At 41.1% G+C, this 21,578-nt stretch overlaps 1 protein-coding gene across 1 annotated transcript in view; it reads right to left on the bottom strand.

Moving 5' to 3' along the window:
- Positions 1–21,578, bottom strand: part of MRPS5 (mitochondrial ribosomal protein S5) — a 150,116-nt gene that overhangs the window by 24,495 nt on the left and 104,043 nt on the right. The window contains exon 6 of the mRNA XM_089686502.1: positions 13,004–13,094. Within this exon, the coding sequence (XP_089542628.1) occupies positions 13,004–13,094 (91 nt within the window). The remainder of the gene's footprint in view (positions 1–13,003; positions 13,095–21,578) is intronic.

The following is a 21,578-nucleotide window of genomic DNA, read 5'->3' as shown; positions in this document are numbered from 1 at the left end:
TATCTTTGTACAAGTTCCCAGAACTTGAGGAATCGTGTCTTCAATTTATCAGATACTCACCTCAACTAACAAATACGTGCACAAACGGGAAATGGATTTGGCCACTTAAGACACAAGAGGAGTAGGAAACCATGTGGACTGCTATCTCTAAATGTTCAACATGCTAATTCTGTAATCGGCTTACAAAGTTTTAATGCTTTGGTGCTCAGTACCTACGAGAATCGCCCATGCAATCCCCTCATGCTTTTTAGGCTGTCTCAATAATGGCCCTACCAACACTGAGGTCAAGCTTTACGGTCCCAGAGATACTCACACAAAAAAGTGCATACAAAAAATAAATACATCTTGTTGCTTTGAAGCCTGAAATGAAGACAGACAGTTTTTATTTTATCCAGCTGTATTTACTCAGTTCAACATATAACATCCAAGTGAAAGATATAACACCGTGTCAGAAAACAAATTAAAAAACAGAATCATTCAGTTGTAAAAAGGATCCCTCCTGGAAATGACTTGTAAATGTAATCAGTTGTAGCTAATCACCTTCACAATGACACACAAAGCCATTTGACTTTCAACTGTGATCAGCTGTGGTCATTTTTATTAGCTCAGCATGAAAAGAGTTTTCCTGGAGCATTTCAGCCCCTAATAGGGCAACTGAGGCAAACAATCAACTATGGGTGGCTGTCACTAGATCTCCAGGATAAAGTTGTGGACAGGCATAAGTCAGGAGATGGATGCAAAAAGATTTCAAAGGCTTTATCAATGCACAATGAAGCCCTGGCCAAAAGTTTTGAAAATGACACAGATATAATTTATCTGCAAGGAAACACATGCAGTCATCATTGCTTTGCACAAAAAAGGATTCCAAGGCAAGGATATTGCTGCTACTAAGATTGCACCTAATTCAACCATTTATCGGATCATCAAGAAGGAGAGAGGTTCAATTGTTGTGAAGAAGGCTTCAGGGCGCCCAAGAAAGTCCAGCAAGCGCCAGGACCATCTCCTAAAGTTGATTCAGCTGTGGGATCAGGGCACCATCAGTGCAGAGCTTGCTCAAGAATGGCAGCAGGCAGGTGTGAGTGCATCTGCACGCACAGTGAGGTGAAGACGTTTGGAGGATGGCCTCGTGTCAAGAAGGGCAGAATGAAGCCACTCCTCTCTAGGGAAAACATCAGGGACAGACTGATATTCTGCAAAAGGTACAGGGATTGGACTGCTGAGGACCGGGGTAAAGTAATTTTGATGAATTCCCTTTCTGCTTGTTTGGGGCATCCGATAAAAACCTTGTTCGGAGAAGAAAAGATGAGCACTACCATCAGTCCCATGTCATGCCAACAGTAAAGCATCTTGAGACCATTCATGTGTGGGGTTGCTTCTCAGCCAAGAGAGTGGGCTCACACACAATTTTGCCTAAGAACACAGTCATGAATAAAGACAGGTACAAAAACATCCTCAAAGAGCAATTTCTCCCAACCATCCAAGAACAGTTTGGTGACAAATAATATCTTTTCCAGCATGATGGAGCATCTTGCCATAAGGCAAAAGTGATAACTAAGTGGCTTGGGGGACAAAACATTGAAATGTTGGGTCCATGGCCAGGAAACTCCCCAGACCTTATTCCCATTGAGAACTTGTGGTCAATACTCAAGAGGCGGGTGAACAAAAAAAACAAAACAAAAAAAAAAACCTCACAAATTCTGACAAACTCCAAGCATTGACTATGCAAGAAGAGGGCTGCCATTAGTCAGGATGTGGCCCAGAAGTTGATTGACAGCATGCCAGGTTGAACTGCAGAGGTCTTGAAAAAGAACGGTGAACACTACAAATATTGACTCTTTGCATAAACTTAATGTAATTGATAATAAAAGCCTTTGACACTTATGAACTTCTTGTAATTTTCTGATCTCTTAGGGTGTGGCCCTTTCCTGGAGACAGGAAATACTCCAGACTCTGTATTGGCTCCAGGGTCAACTTCTCGAAGATGAGCACCCAGCCCAAGCGTTCCAGAGTATGAATTGCAAGGGCCACATTTTTCTCAGGCTTGGACCAGACTGACCCCTGAGAAGTAGATCGTCCAGATAGCCCAAAATCAATACTTCCCGAGTTCTGAGCAGCCCCAGAATCTTTGTAAACACTTGAGGGGCCATGGCTAGCCCAAAAGGTAGTGCCATGAACTGAAAATGTTGAGTTTCTATCGCAAACCGCAGAGACCTTTGATGAGCTGGGAATTTTTGGCACATGCAGGTATGCGTCCTTGATATCTACGGACAGTAGAAAGTCTTCCTCTTGTAAAGATGTGACTAGAGACCAGACTGACTCCATCCGAAATGAATGAATCTTTAGGGACCGGTTCAGCCCCTTTAAGTCTAGAGTAGGCTTTACATCCCATTCGGCTTTGGAAATGTGAATAGGTTTGAATAAAATCCCTGGAACCTTCCATCCGCTGGAACCGCCACAATCACGCCCTGGGACAGCCGATTGAGAGCCTGAAAAAAAGAATTCCTTCTCAATGGATTCGCGGATACATTGGACCTTAAGAAAGGAGGAGGAATCCCCTGAAACTTCAGTTTGTACCCCTGAGCAACAGTAGCAGTCACCCACTTGTCCTGGATCAGCCCTTCCCAGATTTCCACAAAAACCAAGTCTTCCCTCCTCCCGCATGAGTGGGGGCGCCTCTTCATAATGAAGTGGACTTAGAATCTGACCTGGCTGGCTTCTGCACCCAGGGTTTTTTCTGGCCCTGAAATTTTCCCGTAGATGCAGAGCCCTGTGTATGGCGAAATGCTTGTCTACCGGAAGAAGCACTAACCACCAAAGTACCTGGCCCCTTAAAGGTTGGGCGTTTGGACTTTCTCGTACAGGGTAAAAGCGTACTTTTTCCCCCTAAGATCTTCTGGATATACTTGTCTAGGTCCTCACCAACAATCTTTTGTACGGTAGTTCCGCCGCCCAACTCTTTACCCAAAAGATCCTGCACATGTGTACCGACAGAAGGGCCATGTGAGAGATCTGCTGAATTGAATCCTTAAGGGCATCAACTGCAAAACACAAGGCCTGTGGTAAATCTGCCAAATCCACAGCTGCATCTTCCTCCAAGATAGATAGTATTTTAACCACCTGTTTAACACGGGAACAGGGAACGAGAAGCCTTGAGGAGCAATTCTAATTTCCCATCCGCCAGATGCCTAAACACCTGGGAATTACCCGCAGGATAAGTGAAATGCTTATTCAGGTAAGAGACAGCTGCGTCTACCTCCAGCATGCCCCACTTTCTAACAAACTTCTCCTTCATAGGATACAGAAGGGAGAATCTTTTAGGCGGAACAAACACTCTGTCTGGGTGCTCCCAGTAAGCATACATAATTTGCTCCAAAAGAGAATGCACAGGAAATGCCTGAATACTTTGAGGTGGCTTTAATGAGCCAAATAGGCATAAGAGACCTCAGATGCTTCTACTGGGGGTAACTTGAAACCTGAACAGACCATAATCAGTGAGGGTCTTAATAACCTCTGTGAATGAGAAGCAGAAACCCCCTGCTTTTCATTAGGCTGTGACTCCTCTGACAGAGAATCAATTGCCTGACCCTCTTCAAGATTCTCTAGCGCATCTTCATCCTCAGGTTCCACCCACTCTTGTTCAAGGACAGATGGGTCCAAAGATGGGGATCTTTCCCGCTTCTTACCCCCCTGAGCCACTGATGAAACCATCCCAGCAATCTTGTCTTCTAACCCTGCTAAGGCTGGTGCAAGATCCTCCTTAGTTACGCACGGATGCACCAGTGGCAGCCACAATGCTGGATAAATGCAGCGGCTCAGATTGACCTGTTGCCCCTGGTCTTTTAGAAGAAGATAACACAGCGGAACTTTAACTAGGCTCCAGAAGACCTGGCGGTGGTGCATTTGCACACTCTCCTGCTGTGCCTTCCCCACACTGCTTTCTGGATAATTATCTCCACTAGTGTTACAAGAACTGTGTAAGAATTTAATCAAAACACAGCATTCACAATAGACCTGCTTAAAAGTGAAGCAACACACTTCAATGCAGTCCACTGAAAAAGAGGGGGTAGCATGTACACAACCCTCCTGCCTGACTGTCTGATCCTCCCAGGGAAGTAGTCATGTGCCCTTAGAATAACCTGCCCTGTGTCCTGGTCATCCCTGCAGGGTCCAGTAGTGGTAGCGCAAGAGACAGGGGCGGCTGCAGCAGCTCACATGTAACAGGCAGCGTCCTATGTAAACTATATGGCCGACTTCCTCTTCCTGCAACTACTGCGCATGTGTTCCCACTGCGTGTACGCTCGTGCGCACCCACGTGCACCCTACTGCAACAGACTCCCTCAAGTGGCAAAAAATAGATATTACAGGCAGGTATAGGCAAAAAAAAAGAAGTACTCCCCCTGGTGGTCTTCCCAGTCATCCATAGCAGACTCCTCCACATATACGCATATATAGAGGAACACTTACCCATCCCGCCGCAGGCCTCTGAACTTTTAGTCAAGGACCAACCTTCACCTATCACAGCGAGCCTTGTCCTAAAGACCTTCAAGGACTCGGTCCCCCTTGTAAAATGGGGGCAACTACCTTGGACTTGTATAGCACCCTGCCGGAAGCGCCTTGGTCAGACCAAACTGCACATGGTTCCAAAAACACAGGGTCCAACGCCGTAAAGCGGCATTAAAGCCAAAACCCCGAAGATTCTTCTCCGTCTCCAGCGAGGCTTGGGTACCATCTATTTTGGCAATGCAAATGGTTCAGATTGAGGCTCTTGACTCTCAGTACAATCGATTCAGACCTCCCAGTATGCTTCACAGAGCACATGCAGAACATCCACCTTACAAACACTGGCGATAAAAGTACTTCCTGTGTAGAAGGGGTTATATTGGGGAGGACTTCTTGTTTGATTGGTCAGCCAGTGTCCATTCACCTATAGGTGGCATATAACCCACATAGTCATTATTATGGCCTGCTCTGTGTGCCGTGATGTACAATAAAGTATAATATACATTTCCTTGCATGGCCTAGTTGGAGCCCAGACTTAAACCCCATTGAACATCTGTGACTGTGAAGACTGCAGTCCAGAAATGGTCAACATCAAATTTAACTGAACTTGAGCAATTCTGCAAAAAAGAGTGGGCAAATATTGCAAAGTATAGATGTGCAAAGTTAGTAGAGACATACCCCAACAGACTAAAAGGCTGTAATTAAAGCAAAATTAGGTCAAAAAAATACTGACACAAGGGGGTGATCCTTTTTTCAACTCGGTGATTCTGTTTGTGAATTTCTTTATTTTTTTATGACATGTGGGGTTATAGCTTTCACTAGGATGTTAGAGTAAATACAGCTGGATAAAAAAAAGTGTCTCTTTATTTCAGACTGCAAAGCAACAAAATGTAACTGTATGTGTATGGCAATCTTGAATTACATACATATGACCATCCACAAATGGAAATAGAATGCTAAACCAAGTTAAATTTTGACTCCATGAATTGTTTTGCTTGCTGACATCGGTCCAGCTTTGCACAATTAAAGTATGCATTACTCATACCTGACCACCAGCGAAACTGGAAATCACTGTATCATTCGGTGTTACTACAGTCATAGTCACAATCTTCTGGGTCTTGTTCAGGTGAGAGTGGCAACCCCACATCCCTCCTCTTCACCTCATCCAATCATAGAACACCTTGTTTACACTGAAAAAAATACTATGAATGGTGGTGGTGCAGAGCAAGCGACTTCCTGAGGTCAGTGTACAGTGGGGCAGCCACACGCATAGAACCTAAGCAGGACAGATCATGGCTATCATTGTGGCACCGTTTACTACAGTGATTTCCAGCTTCCCCAGTAGTCCATCAGGTAGAAGCAATGCATACTTACATTGTGCCAAGCTGGAACAAAGTAAGCAAGCAAAACAGGAGGGGATGACATTTTCTTTACTCACTTTATTTTTTCTTAAATAGTTACTAAACCCACAACAGTAAAATCAATCTGTATATGTAGTAAAGGATGCTTGTTATACTCACTGTGGAACCTAAGGGGTTAATCCTGTGCATTGTGCAAAAAGGCTGTTTGATTCTGACTTCTCTGATCCTCTCCTTCCTCCACTGTCCCCCTCTTATCTCCTGATGAGACATATTGTGTGGAGTCCCTCTGCACCTGCTCAGTTTGGTGTGTATTGCTAGAGGTTTGTTTTTTTTTTCTTGGGAGAGTGCATTTGATCAGCACAGGGCCAATCAGCACTGTCCAGACAGAGGTCAGGGGTTTTGCATCCTCCTACAGAATGAAAACTCCTGCTACAACATTTAACCAGTGCTCTGCTGAACACTGATAGAAGTCACAAGACTGCTCTGACTGCTGATGAGAAAAGGAATTTGGCAGTTTATATTTACTAAAATAATTGCACTTCCATGTTCTGTGTACTGTGGGAGACCGGATAGAGTGAATGCTGGGTCCTGGGTTAGTAACACTTTAAATTTCCCCTTCTGTTCCTAACTATTTCTTTCTTTCCCTTTTAATTATACAACAATCACATTCCTTCACATGCTGTAGCTACCCCACCTTTTACCTGCAAGAAAAACATCTTACATATGGACAACCCCATTTTCCATATTCCCTCACAAAGCAAATACAGAAAACTTTAAGCCTCCAACACCAAACTGTGAACTGACCTTAGCTTTGGACTTAGTCTAGGATCTGTTTTAGCTCATAAACCTGTAAACTTCATTTTGCCAATTCCGAATAGGATGTTCAAAATGTTACATTTCTACATGCTCTTGTCACAATTCACAAAAAAGCTGTATACTTAAATGCATTGTTTTCTGAATATTGTCTATATTTGTCTCTTCCTGCGAGAGGAAAAGGCATTGTTTGGTGTTCATTTTCTTGTAATCAATCTATGGATGACGTAATCTACTGCAGCCTGGGAGAGTAAAATACATCTAAAGACAAAACTCCTATTTTCCATTTTGGATAGCGTAGGGAATAGTTGAAGGATATCTAAACCCAACAAAAGAAGAAAAAAAAAAAGACCATACTGCAGCCTACCAGTCCTTAGATGTGGTGGCTGCATTGGCTTTAATTTTTAGGCTTAAATGTTTTTTTTTTTTTTTTAACAAGTACAGATTGAGAATACATAGTTACATAGTTAGTCTGGCTGAAAAAAGACAAAAGTCCACCCAGTTCAACCATAGAAAAATTTTTTTTATAATCCTATACCCACAGTTGATCCAGAGGAAGGCAAAAAAAAAAACCCAGCAAAGTATGATCCAATTTGCTCCTGCTGGGAAAAAAATTCCTTCCTGATCCACCGAGAGGCAATCAGATATTTCCTGGATCAACTTTACCTATAAATGTTAGTATCCAGTTATATTCTGTGTATCTAAGAAACAATCCAGGCCTTTTTTAAAGCAATCCACTGAGCTGGCCAGAACCAACTCTTGAGGGAGTCTATTCCACATTTTCACAGCTCTCATTGCTGAGCTTGCCAAAATGCAGCATTTTTGTAATTTCCTGTTATCTGAACTGCAAGTACAAACAAGGTTATCCTCCTTATGCAAACTACTAATTCCTCGGCTCCTCATGTAATAAAAAAGAAGCCATATTTGAAGTCCAGCCTGGATGACAGCCATGGTTAGCTCCACAGACACAGTGGAGGAATGAGTACGATCACCCTAGGACAGGGGCTGTGATATTAGCAGGTTTATCAGGTGAAAGGAAAAAAATGCAGCCACTTCATCTAAGGACTGGCAGGCTGCAATATGGTATTTTTTTTGGTTATAGATACACTTTAAAATCCCTATCCCGGGTTTTCCCAGTAAAAAAAAAAAAAATCCTTAGTTTCAGTCCCGTAGATACAATGCCAGAATAATTATCTGCACTGGAAAAACTGACAGGGATTATAGCCACTCATCAATTTATCAAAAACCTATAAAAAAATAAAACAGACTTAGATACATTGAAAACTTTGTTCCATTACAAATTGCCTTCCTTTCACTACTAGGCCCAAGCATACTTTTTTACTTTTAAAATCACAACAAAGTCAGTTCATTCATTGCTAAGGCTGAGCTCAGCAAGTTTTTTTTTTTATCCATAACCTTCAGAAAAAGGTGCGATAGTGAGAATGGCTCAATATTTTATTTTTAATAGAAAAAGTAATAATCCACTGTCATTTGGGAAGAGGATTGTCCAAAAAGGCCTAATGCAATTTACATGCTAGCAATAATCCGAGCAAATGTTCAGTTTAGAATGAATATTTCAAAGTGTGCAATTACTTGGCAGTGCCATTCCTGCAGGGGATGTACAGACACGCATATTACCTTATCTCTCCATTAACTTGTCAGCACATGTGACATTCAGACATCAACTCTATAGGCATTTTCTGTTATGGGGACACAGTGGTTTTAATGTAGGCTACCCTTCTACAGGGGACATTCGAAGTACACAAGTTGGAGCTCTCTAACACAGTTATGCTAGCTTTGGCCATTGCAAATGTATGGAGAAAGCATGACAGTTGAAAGTGAATAAAAAGCAAGTTACGTAATATTATTTTCAACAGAAGTTGTGTAATTAAAACATACTACTTATTTTCTGAATTTTGTTAAAAAAAAAAAAGACGACTTTCTGGGGTTAGGTTACTAAAACTGGAGAGTGCAAAACCTGTTGCTGCTCTGCATGGTAGCCAAAATATCTTCCAGGTTTTAGGGTTGGTTCAAGCTATAGAAACGCAGTCCGGATGTAATTCTACATGCGCGTTTTGACGTGTTTCGGTGTGTTTTTGATGTGTTCCAGTTAATTTTTTCCCCATCTCTTTTTCTTCAATTTAAATAGGGACATGTGCATTTCTGTGTGTTTTACCATGTTCCAGTACAGCTCCATACAAGAAAAATGCAGCCTGTTCTACTTTTTTTTTCTGCATCCGGAACGCACTGGAACTGCAGGAACTGATGTGCACTATGCCATTGACAACCATATAACCTACTTTCTGTGCGTTTTGGATGCAGAAAAAAGCACGCTGAAACGCATGAAGTGTGAACTGGCCCTTATAAAGCTTAATTGGACAAGCTCAAGTTAGAAGCTGATTGGCTACCATGCGCACAGCTGGACCAGATTTTGCACTCTCCAGTTTTAGTAAATGAACTCCATTGCATTTTTTTTTCAAGTTATTTCTCCTTCAACGAACTGACACATTTTTCAAGAATGTTTTGAAAGAAGTATAATAAAACTCTCATTCTTTATCTTAAGAAGAAACATTGAAGTGAATTGGAAAGTATGTTCAAATCAGGGAAAAGACGTTTGAAAAAAAAAAATGCACGAGCATTTATGTTGGTGCCAATCATATGCTTTTTTTTTTCCTGGCGTAAGGAATTGCACATACATTGCACGTCCGACTGGTTATGCCACATTAAAAAAAATTGCCATATATAATAAAAAGTAGTATAATAAAGGGTAGAAAGCACACATGAGTCGATTGTAGTGCTTGCAGCAGTGATAATTGGTAAGTGGTAATCCCTCAGTCCATATAAAGACAGAGAAAGGTTTCCGTATAAAACTCTTCTTTAGCCCCATTCACACTTGAGTATTTTTCTGCTTGTTTCCCTATGACTGACTTCATAGAATCCCATTCTTTTTAGTTCTCCTTGTTCACACACACACACATATATAATATATACACACATACACACACTTAAAATAGTTGATGAACTTTTTCTTGCGCATATTCAGCCATTTTTGGACTCAGACTTCAATAGGGACACTTGTAAACGATTGTTATGTGGTATTTGTGCATGTATTTCTCTCCTCCTATAGAAATGCTCTCCTCCCTTTGCCCAGACCAAGAAACAAACTCCTGAAGCTTGAAACACGTGCAAATATCCCTGGAAATGGCCTGAAAAAAAGGTTTCAAAATCACCAGGAATTTGCTCTGTTCAGGTGTGAATGCAGGCCTAATCAAAGAAAACAGACATGTCACATAATTACAACAAAATGGATGTAATCGTGCAACAAAAATGCATTTCTTTGATAAACCACTTCGGGTCTTGGACTTTGAGTGGAGATACCGGGATGATGCCTGCACAGGCATCATACTGGTATCTCTTTTTTCTGCCAGCAATGATTTTTTATTAAAAATCAATCCTAGGATTTTTATTAAAAAGCAATCCTAGTGGCTAATTAGCTGCTGGATTGCATTTACAAGCGGTGGGAGCGGTTCCCCCCCTACCACCACTCTCCAATGCCTTCCTCGGCTCTAATGTCCCACCGGGAGCCTAAGACTGAAGTCAGCTTTTCCGCTGGCTTTCCATAGAGCTGAACGGGAACTGGAACATCTCAGATCATCTCTATGGTATAAGACACTAGAGACAACGAGTATATTGTAACTTCAGGTGTTGCTGGATGTAAACAAAGCCATCTGATCACAACGACCTTGAAGTGATCAGATGTTTTTAAGGGCAGAGGAGAGATCTGGAGTCTAACAGACCCCGGCTCCTTCAGTAAAGAGTACCTGTCACTGCTTATTGCTATCACAAGGGATGGATACATTCATTGTGATAGCAATAAATGTGATTAAAAAAAAAGTGACAATGTAAAAATGAAAAAAAATAAAAAAATAAAGCGCCTCATCCTTCTGTGCTCGAGTTCAAGGGTAAACACACAAGTAGGTTTGCACACACATGTGACGTATCACCACAAATGTTATAGTGAAAGGCTTTTAAAGTGTGATGAAGATTTTTAGGTACTATAGTGTGGCTTTGTTTTATCGGTGTATGCAATTTTAAAGATTGACATGTTAAGTATTTTTTTAATTGGTATAACAGCATCTTTTAGAGTTTACAAAAACATGGGTATTATATTGTATTTGTGTGAACTAAAATTCATAATTTATTTTTTTTAAATACACATTATAAAAATGTGTTTTAAAAATCACTGCCCAAATACCGCGTCATAAAAAATTACAAGGCCCATCACTTTCTCTAGGGCCTCTCATAATGTTTGGAGCTTCCAAGTAATTTTCTAGCAAAAAAAAAAAATATGATTTTCACATGTAGGAGAAAAATGTTATAATTGGCCTAGTAGGGAAGTAGTTAGAGAGGAATTTTATGCTTCAGCCTTTCCTTGTTTATATATATATATATATATATATATATATATAAATCTGTCTATATCTATCTGTCTATCTATCTATCTATATATATCTATATATTTTTTTAATAGAGCCACACTCAGATGAACTCGTGAACTGTTTCAAGGTCATACAACATACGGCTTTATCCACGAGGGCAAGAAGGAATTCCATAGACATTGATTCGGAGGCGGACACAAAACAACATAAAAGTAACTTCCGCCTCATTTTTGAGTGTGGTCCTATAAATTCAGAGATTTACTACATTTACATTTACTACATACAATTTATAAGCCCTGAAAAAAATTTACTTTGTCCCCTTGAGGGTCCACATGTTTTTTTCAAAGGTGTTGCAAGGCTCGTACGTTCTCCAAATACAATAATTTGTCAAAAGTATCAAAATATATAAAAAAAGGATGCTCAGTTGTAATGAATGCCTATTGGAGTGGAATGTACTGTGCACAATATGACTGGATACCATTGCAGTTATTTACCTAACATCCAAATGGTTAATAACACCAGTCCAAATCAAATACCATACCGTTTTAGATGAAGTGACGGCATACAAAGAGGCGCTGTAGTTTGATCATAAATCAGCTTGAATATATAATCTCTGTTAAGGAAACGGAGTTACCCTGATAGACTTATGATCAAACTACAGCGCCTCTTTGTATGCCGTCACTTCATCTAAAACGGTATGGTATTTGATTTGGACTGGTGTTATTAACCATTTGGATGTTAGGTAAATAACTGCAATGGTATCCAGTCATATTGTTGTGCGCAGTACATTTCACTCCAATAGGCATTAATTACAGCTGAGCATATATGTTTTATATATTTGAATAAAGGTTATATAGATTCATCAATTGGCCAGATGGTGTGCAGGCAAACGCACCCTTGTCCAGTATAGATTAGTTATTTGCCAAAAAGATGAGGATTTACAATTAGGGCTTAGTTCAATAGTTTAAAGTATCAAAATAGGCTTTTTGATACACCCTTGTTCATTCCAAAAAGCACCCAAGATAGGTTTGAGATTAAGTACTGGTTGGTTGTCTAGGTGTGCAAGATCATGTGAGCAGGTAGGGCATTAAATCACACATGGATGGCAGCAAATCAAATGATTTTAAGGGGAAGGGTGTTGAAATGGATGCCTACAGAATTGTACATGGGGCATATAATGAAGATTATTAGTTTTGCCTGAAGTCCCATTTTAAAGAGCTAGAAAATATTCTTTAAAGCCCAATTTTAGCTAAAATCAGCACACGGGACATAACTTACCGTTAGTATGATGGGACCCTTGTGTTGATTCTTCTTCTTTCAGGAATAATCTTCCTCTGTCTCTGACACTCTGACACCTTCAACCCCCCCCCCCCCACCCAAATCCAGAATCTTCCAGTGTGGCGGAGGTCAATACATCTTAAGGCTGTCAGGAGCTTTCATCAAGAGAACTTGACTATGCTCACCCTTACCTGCTTTTATGAATGACACAGGATCTCTTAATGGAGAGGGCGGAGCTATCATCTGCCTGTCCAATATTCAGAAATCCTAAGTCATTCATAGAAGCTTTAGTATGGTCTCCATTAATGGTGGATCTGTTAGGTAAGGGTGAGCATAGTCAAGCTCTCTTGATAAGAGGTACTGATAGGCCTACTAACCTCTGCTGCCATGATCTTCTGGGGGCAGAGACAAAAGAAGATTTTTCCTGAAAATAGAATCAACACAAGGGACACATCATGCTAACTGCAAGTTATGAAACAAAAAAAATCTGGTGCATCCTTTTTTCAATATGCATTTGTTACCAGGATCCTCAGATGTGTCCAGTTCTGATAAAATCATCTGTTACTACAGAAATAAGCACAGTTTAGAGCCAATTCACACATGACTACTCACCTGCTGCTCCATTGCCATTGCCAACCACAACTAAGGCGCTTACAGTTCTCTTCCTTCCCTCTTTGGCTGTCATGTTGAATACACCTTTCAGCTATAGTACATGAAACAGCTCAGCATTAATTGCAGTCGCTCATACAAGTCACAGAAAAATGCATTAGACATTATGTATATTTTTGTTAAATTCTCTGTCATTTTTTACTGCATTCTGAAAATACTACTGAAGAAGAATCATTAATTCTCTTGAAGCCTGGTAAAGGTTCATAGGCAAATGGAAATGCATTGTAACTTCATAGGACTTGCATGGTAAATAACAGCAAAAATACAAAAGTTGTTGGTGATGACACTGGTCTGAAGCTTGTACCTATCAACTTGGCAGTGCTTAGTGCTACTTTATAGTATCCAGGCATGACTGATACCCTGATGAAGTCATGTGACATAACACGTACGGAGAAGCCGATGACGTCAAGTCGCAATACTGGCAGTGAGCCACCATTTTGTGAGTAACAAGCACATACAGTTTTCTCAAAGTGTTACTAAACCCACAAATGTAAAATCAGTCTGTATATGCAGTAAAGCATGCCTGTTATACTCACTGTGGAACCTAAGGGGTTAATCCTCTGCATTGTGTAAAAAGGATGTTTTTGATCCTGTCTTCTCTGCTCTTCCTCTTGTTCAAATGCCCACACTGATGAACCCATGGCCTTCTGCACATGCTCAGTTTAGTGCATTGCTAGAGAGGTTTTTTTTTTTCTTGGGAGAGTGCATGTGATCAGCATACAGCCAATCAGCACTGTCCAGACAGAGTTCAGGGGATTGCCATCCTCCTAGAGAAAACTCCTCCTACAAACTTTAACCAGTGCTCAGCTGAATTCACAAGACTGCTATATACTGCTGATGAGAAAAGGTATTTAGCAGTTTATATTTACTAAAATAATTGCACTTCCATGTTGTGTGTACTCTGGGAGACCAGATATAGTGAATGCAGGGTCCTGGGTTTAGTACCACTTTAAGGGGAAAGCTGCGGTTTTACTGTGGTGCACCAGATATATGCACATTTGATTGTGAGTAGTATTTTGTTAAACTTTAATAAAATATTGGCGGGAAACAAAGTGCTATGATGGTTTATCTCTTTTGAGCCTCAGATGAAAAAATTCCTAAAAAGGGATGTGAATGGATCTGGATTGACTTCTGTTGAGGTGCTGAGTAGGAAACCAGTTGTGCCTATACCAATCCTGGTTAAAGGGGAAAGCGCATTTTGAGCTAAAACATACTTGGATCATATACAGAAGGTGAGAGCATCTGCACATTGGTGACGGAATTGCACAATGTATGGTGTTTTATGAACATGACTGTATGTACTGATATGGCTATTTAATATTCAGTTATTGGAAAACAAGTGGAAATAAGGACACGAGCATCATTATACTGATCATATGTATTCAATTTGTAATGTACAGCGCTGAGTGAACTATTGGCGCTTTATAAATACTGTATAATAATAATAATGACTCACTTTATTTGCTATATATATTTTGCTTTTGTATTGTATTTTTTTTCTTTAAGACTCCATGCACACTAGTGTATTTTTAAGCTCCTAGAAGCTAATAGTGTTATCCTATGTGTCCATGCACCTTTTTTTAGGCTAGTAGTATTTTTCAAGCTTCAGAGCTTAGGAGTAGAAAAAAAAGGTTTTGGGGATGGTTTTTCCAGAAATAAAATGCTGCATGCTCCTAAATGCTCATAGCAGTTTTTTTCCCCCTACATGTACTGCGCTCCTAAAATGCTACTAAAAAACACTGCTAAAACCCACTATTACCATCTTTTTTTAAGCTCCTAAATGCTACTAAAAACGCTCCTAACAGCTTTTTTTCCCTACATGTACTGTAAAAACGCAAATAAAACGCTAACATTCTTAAACGCTTCTAAAAACCACTATTTTTATCCATCATTTTTTTGAAAAGCTAGTGTGCATGGTACCTAAATGGTGACACTGGTGGGTGTAGGTGTGGATACTGTGCGTCACTGTTAAAGTATTATCCAGTCATTTATTATTTATTTCAGGTACTTATATAGCGCCATCAATTTACACAGCGCTTTACATATATATTGTACATTCACATCAGTCACTAACTCTCAAGGGGCGTACAATCTAAGGTCCCTAACGCACATTCATACATACACATACTATAGGGCCAATTTAGACAGGAGCCAATTCACCTACTAGCATGTCTTTGGAATGTGGGTGGAAATTGGACTACCCGGAGGAAACCCATGTAGGCACAGGGAGAACATGCAAACTCCAGGCAGGTGGTGCCATGGTTGGGATTTGAACCAACAACCCTAGTGCTGCCAGGTGGAAGTGCTAACCATTTAGCCACTGTGCTGCCCTGTCATGGCTCATACATCAGTATTCTCAGAACTTCAGTACCACTCCCTTTATTGTGTACTCATAAGGCACTGCGCATTGAGGCTGCTGTAGCAAAGATTTGCAATAAAATAGCAGTCTGTTGAATTTAGAGATGTGAAATCAAAGCCACTTTGTGAATGTTTTTGCAGCTGGCTACTACATTGTGGGACGATTTGTCCAGATCTGCTTTACACCATCACTGCTCTTTGTACTAGATCACTGCACAAACCTAAAGATCTACACATCAGTCCCAGGTTTGTCATTTTCATTATTCATCCAGCAGGTGGCAGTATCACAACATATTTCCAAAAGACTTTAAACACACTTTAAAATGACTTTTGAAGAAATCTGATCCATTTTCTTACAACAACACTATTGCAGCAAGTCTCTTTGGTGCTACAAAACAGTCCCTACTTTCCTTTTCTGCTCTTTTCTTTGCTCTGCTGTTGTTGCGGCACAGTTCTCTAAACACATGTTTGGAAAGACCCGCTAAGAACTATGTATTTTTGATGTCGGTAATGTTAGCGTGTTGTAACTAAAGTGCCTGTTTGTGTTCGCTGACAGCCATTGAAAAGGAAAAAAGGTCAGTACAAACTGCACTCCATGATTTGTCTGTGACCTTTCCTTGCCACTCAATCCATACAGGCTAGCATCTGCAGCACTGGAATATGATGAATCAAGGATGTTACAGTGATTAATATCATAAATGGTATGAGATTAAAACACAAATAATATCTAAATGTCTATAGGCACATTTTATACATGATGGATGTGAATTGCTAATGGGAAACTTCCTTTTGAAATCACTCAACAGCCAAACTGTTTCAGCCAGTTATTAAATGTGTGCCTGTCAACCGGGTTTATGCTACTACCATGGTTAGCCGGAAAAGATTCTTTGGTGGATGCACCTCTTGGGTACTTGTTTTCAGGGCTCCCCCCCCAAGAGAAAACCCCCAGCAACAATAAATCCTCCCCTGCAACAACAGACCCCCCCAGAAATAGATTCACCCCAGCAACAATAACTTACAGGCAGTGGTGCCTCGAGGCAGGTGCGGGGGGTGACACCGACCGCACGGGGTGACACTGGACCCGCTCCACAAAAAGGTAAGTTGTAAAGCAAGCCGACGATCCCCGCAGGATGGATCCGATCCATCCTGCGGGGCTCGTCAGCTTTCTTTACAACTTACCTTTTCTTGGAGCGGGTCCGGTGTTACCCTGTATAGGTTGCATGCCGACGATCCATCCTGCAGGGCTCGTCGGCTTTCTTTACAACTTACCTTTTCTTGGAGCGGGTCCAGTGTCACCCCATATAGGTTGCATACCGACAATCCTGCGGGGATTGTCGGCATGCAACCTATACGGGGTGACACCGGACCCGCTCCAAGATAAGGTAAGTTGTAAAAAAAGCCAACGATCTCCGCAGGATGATTCGGATCTGCGGATTGAGCATAATGGATCGGAGTCCGATCCATTATGCTCAATCCGCAGATCCTATCCACTCTGCGGGGATCGTCATAGGGGGTGTCACCAAGTGTTACCGCACCGGGTGACACCAACCCTAGGGATGCCTCTGCTTCCAGGGGCCATCAAAAATAGGTCCTCCAGCTGCCAGAAACAATAGACCCCTGCCTCAACAGCAGATCTCTCCCAGCAACAATAGATCCCCAACAACAGACCCTCAGAAACAATAGATCCCCAAGTAGCTAGCATCAATAGACCCTCTGGCACACCCCTGCACATCTTGCGATTATATACATTTAGTGCTGGAGGTGCAGGAGCTGCGTTCCACAAGTTCCTGATGAAAAAAAGCCCTACTTGATTTACTTTACTACTAAAGGCTTCAATTTTGTGTGCCAAGCCAGGATCTATGCCCCCCCCCCTTCCCAATCAGCCATTCTCCCTTTAAACAAGAATGTCCTTATTAGTATATGAGGTGCTCTGTTTGAACAGGGGGCCAGTTGGTGGACAAACTATTCTGGCAAAAATGTAATAGCAAGGTACCTTGTGTTTCCAACTCTTAGGCAGGACTTCTTCCTAAAGTTTAAAATGCCAGAGAGGTCTAGTTTAAAGTATTAATTCCGCAATAAACCTAACTAGTTTTAAAAAGCTCCCTTCTCTTAAAACCTATGCTGATCAACCTGTGTAAGAAAGATGTAGATTTACCTATTTTCAGCCCACTCTGGTCTGCTCGTTCAGGGAGGACGTCATATGATGCCCTCCTCAAACTGGACAACCGCGCTGTCACCATCATTCAGCTATATTGCGGCTGTAAAGTGGTTAAAAATGGGCAATGACATTCAGTGGTGGCAAGTAAGAGAGCCTGTCTGTATAAACTGCTCCCTCACTGTATACACTGCTCTTCTCCTTTTCATTTTGGTACACCACTAATATAAACATATATATATATATATATATATATAAAAAATAATAATAATATACACACACACACTTACCCTAATGTTTAGCATTTCAGCATATAAGTAGTTACTTGATGATCTCAACTACTGTGTTTGTAAAGATAAGCACCAAGCAGACCAGGGAATTTACTATATGCCAGATGGAACTTCTTGGATGAAGATCCCACAGCCTATGAGCAGCAGCACAGTAAGGCAAAAATGGAGTATATATAATGGTAGTGTGTTCTTTATTAGTATTTTATTGCCATGATATTGAGGGATCCTATAACTGAACAGATCTTAACTTATTGCAATTTTGACTACTAAAGATAACAGAGATATCTGTCATGCATGCTTGGAGGTATGCCATAAGTATTCAGACCCTCTAAAACAACACTTTAAATTTAGCTCAGGTGCCTTTCATTGCTTTTGATCGTTGATGAGATTTTTCTACACCTTGAACTCATGAAAGCCCTCTTGGAGTTTGCAAATGCTTTTTTGCACACTCCAAGTGGGCTTTCATGTGTTTTTCACTGAGGAGAGGCTTCCATCTAGCCACTCTGCCATAAAGCCCAGATCAGTGGAGGGCTGCAGGGATGGTTTGCTTCTGGGACTTTGTCCTGTCTCCACACAGGATTTCTGGAGCTCAGCTTTCTTTACAACTTACCTTTTCTTGGAGCGGGTCCGGTGTTACCCTGTATAGGTTGCATTCCGACGATCCATCCTGCAGGGCTCGTTGGCTTTCTTTACAACTTACCTTTTCTTGGAGCGTGTCTGGTGTTACCCTGTATAGGTTGCATGCCGACAATCCTGCAGGGATTGTCGGCATGCAACCTATACGGGGTGACACCAGACCCGCTCCAAGAAAAGGTAAGCTGTAAAAAAAAACAACGTTCCCCCCGCAGGATGATTCAGATCTGCGGATTGAGCATAATGGATTGGAGTCCGATCCATTATGCTCAATCCGCAGATCCGATCCATTCTGCGGGGATCATCGGAGGGGGTGTCACCAAGTGTTACCGCACCGGGTGACACCAACCCTAGGGATGCCTCTGCTTCCAGGGGCCATCATCAATAGACCCTCCAGCTGCCAGAAACAATAGACCCCTGCCTCAACAGCAGATCTCTCCCAGCAACAATAGATCCCCAACAACAGACCCTCAGAGACAATAGATCCCCAAGTAGCCAGCATCAATAGACCCTCTGGCACACCCCTGCACATCTTGCCATTACATACATTTAGTGCTGGAGGTGCAGCAACTGCGTTCCCCAAGTTCCTGATGAAAAAAAAGCCCTACTTGATTTACTTTACTACTAAAGGTTTCGACTTTGTGTGCAAAGCCAGGATCTATGCCCCCCCCTTCCCAATCAGCCATTCCCCTTTTAAACAAGAATGTCCTTATTAGTATATGAGGTGCTCTGTTTGAACAGGGGGCCAGTTGGTGGACAAGCTATGCTGGCAAAAATGGAATAGCAAGGTACCTTGTGTTTCCAACTCTTAGGCAGGACTTCTTCCTAAAGTTTAAAATGCCAGAGAGGTCTAGTTTAAAGTATAAATTCCGCGATAAACCTAACTAGTTTTAAAAAGCTCCCTTCTCTTAAAACCTATGCTGATCAACCTGTGTAAGAAAGATGTAGATTTACCTATTTTCAGCCCACTCTGGTCTGCTTGTTCAGGGAGGACGTCAAAAGATGCCCTCCTCAAACTGGACAACCGTGCTGTCAACATCATTCAGCTATAGTGCGGCTGTAAAGTGGTTAAAAATGGGCAATGACATTCAGTGGTGGCAAGTAAGGGAGCCTGTCTGTATACACTGCTCCTCTCCTTTTCATTTTGGTACACCACTAATATAAATATATAATAATAATTATATATATATATATATATATATATATATATATACACACATACATACAGTTGTGTTCAAAATAATCGCAGTCAGACATCACTAACTTGATCAATCACTGTTTTTGGTAGAAATGATATTTCTACATGGCAAATAATTTACTAGCAGGTGTAGTAGAGTAATAGAAATCCAACAGACCCAACAGTCATGACATGCATGCTGCTGATTCTGTGTAATTGAATCACTAATTGAAAGGGGCATGTTCAAAATAATACCAGTGTGGAGTTCTATTAGTGAGGTCATTCATTCTTTGAAAAACAGGTGGCAATTATTGCCCTTATTTAAGGAAAGAAGGCAGAAAATGTTGTACATGCTGGTTACAGTGCATTTCTCTCTGAAATTCTGAGGAAAATGGGTCGTTCCAGACATTGTTCAGAAGAACAGCGTACCTTGATTAAAAAGTTGATTGGAGAGGGAAAACATATAAAGAAGTGCAGAAAATGATAGGCTGCTCAGCTAAAATGATCGCAAATGCTTTAAAATGGCAACCAAAACCTGAAAGACGTGGAAGAAAGCGAAAAACTACCATTCAAATGTATAGAATAGCCAAAATGGCAAGGACTCAGCCAACAATCAGCTCCAGGAAGATCAAAGAAGGTCTAAAGTTACCTGTGAGTACTGCTACAATTAGAAGACGCCTACAGTATGTGAAGCCAAGCTATCTGCAAGAAGCCCCTTCAAAGTCCCACTGTTGAAAAAAAGAAGTGCTGAAGAGGTTACAATTTGCAAAGAGCACATTGACTGGCCTAAAGAGAAATGGCGCAACATTTTGTGGACTGATGAAAGTAAGATTGTTCTTTTTGGGTCTAGTGGCCGGAGACAGTTTGTCAGACGACCCCCAAACACTGAATTCAAGCCACAGTACACTGTGAAGACAGTGAAACATGGTTGCGCAAGCATCATGATATGGGGATGTTTCTTATACTACGGTGTTGGGCCTATTTATCGCATACCAGGGATCATGGATCAGCCTGAATATATCAGAATACTTGAAGAGGTCATGCTGCCTTATGCTGAAGAGGAAATGCCCTTGAAATGGGTGTTCCAACAAGACAACGACCCCAAACACACCAGTAAATGTGCAACATCTTGGTTCCAGACCATCGAGATTGATGTTATGGAGTGGCCAGCCCAATCCACAGATCCTAATCCAATAGAAAACTTGTGGGGGGACATCAAAAATGCAGTTTCTGAGGCAAAACCAAGAAATAGAGAAGAACTGTGGAATGTAGTCCAATTATCCTGGGCTGGAATACCTGTTCACAGGTGCCAGAAGGTGGTTGAATCCATCCAACACAGATGTACAGCAGTTCTCAGAAACAGTGGTTATACAACTAAATATTAATTAAGTGATTCAAAGGAAAGCAAAATTTCACATTTTTCAGTTTATATAGTGAATGTTTGAGTTTGTAAAGAAGAATACAAACACTGCTATTTTTTTGAACAGTCTAATATTCACTTTTCTTCAATTTTTTAGAGGAACAACACAAATTTGATATATTTTTCTTCATGTTTTGATCTGGAATAGAATGTGTAGTGTTCCCAATGCATTTGTGTGTATGGAAATAAAACCTATTAGAAGGATTTTGAGCTTTGTTCACTTTTTTCAACACATTGCTATTATTTTGAACACAACTGTACATATACACACACACACACACACTTACCCTAATGCTTAGCGTTTCAGCATATAAGTAGTTACTTGATGATCTCAACTACTGTGTAAAGATAAGCACCAAGCAGACCAGGGAATTTACTATATGCCAGATGGAACTTCTTGGATGAAGATCCCAAAGCCTATGAGCAGCAGCACAGTACGGCAAAAATGGAGTATATATAATGGTAGTGTGTTCTTTATTAGTATT

This window comes from Staurois parvus, unplaced genomic scaffold (genome assembly GCF_062004578.1).
Source record: "Staurois parvus isolate SC_StPar_1 unplaced genomic scaffold, SC_StPar_1.0 ptg000401l, whole genome shotgun sequence".
Lineage (NCBI taxonomy): Eukaryota > Metazoa > Chordata > Amphibia > Anura > Ranidae > Staurois > Staurois parvus.
Note: the sequence above shows the minus strand (reverse complement) of the source record. Positions and strands in the feature narration are given on the sequence as shown.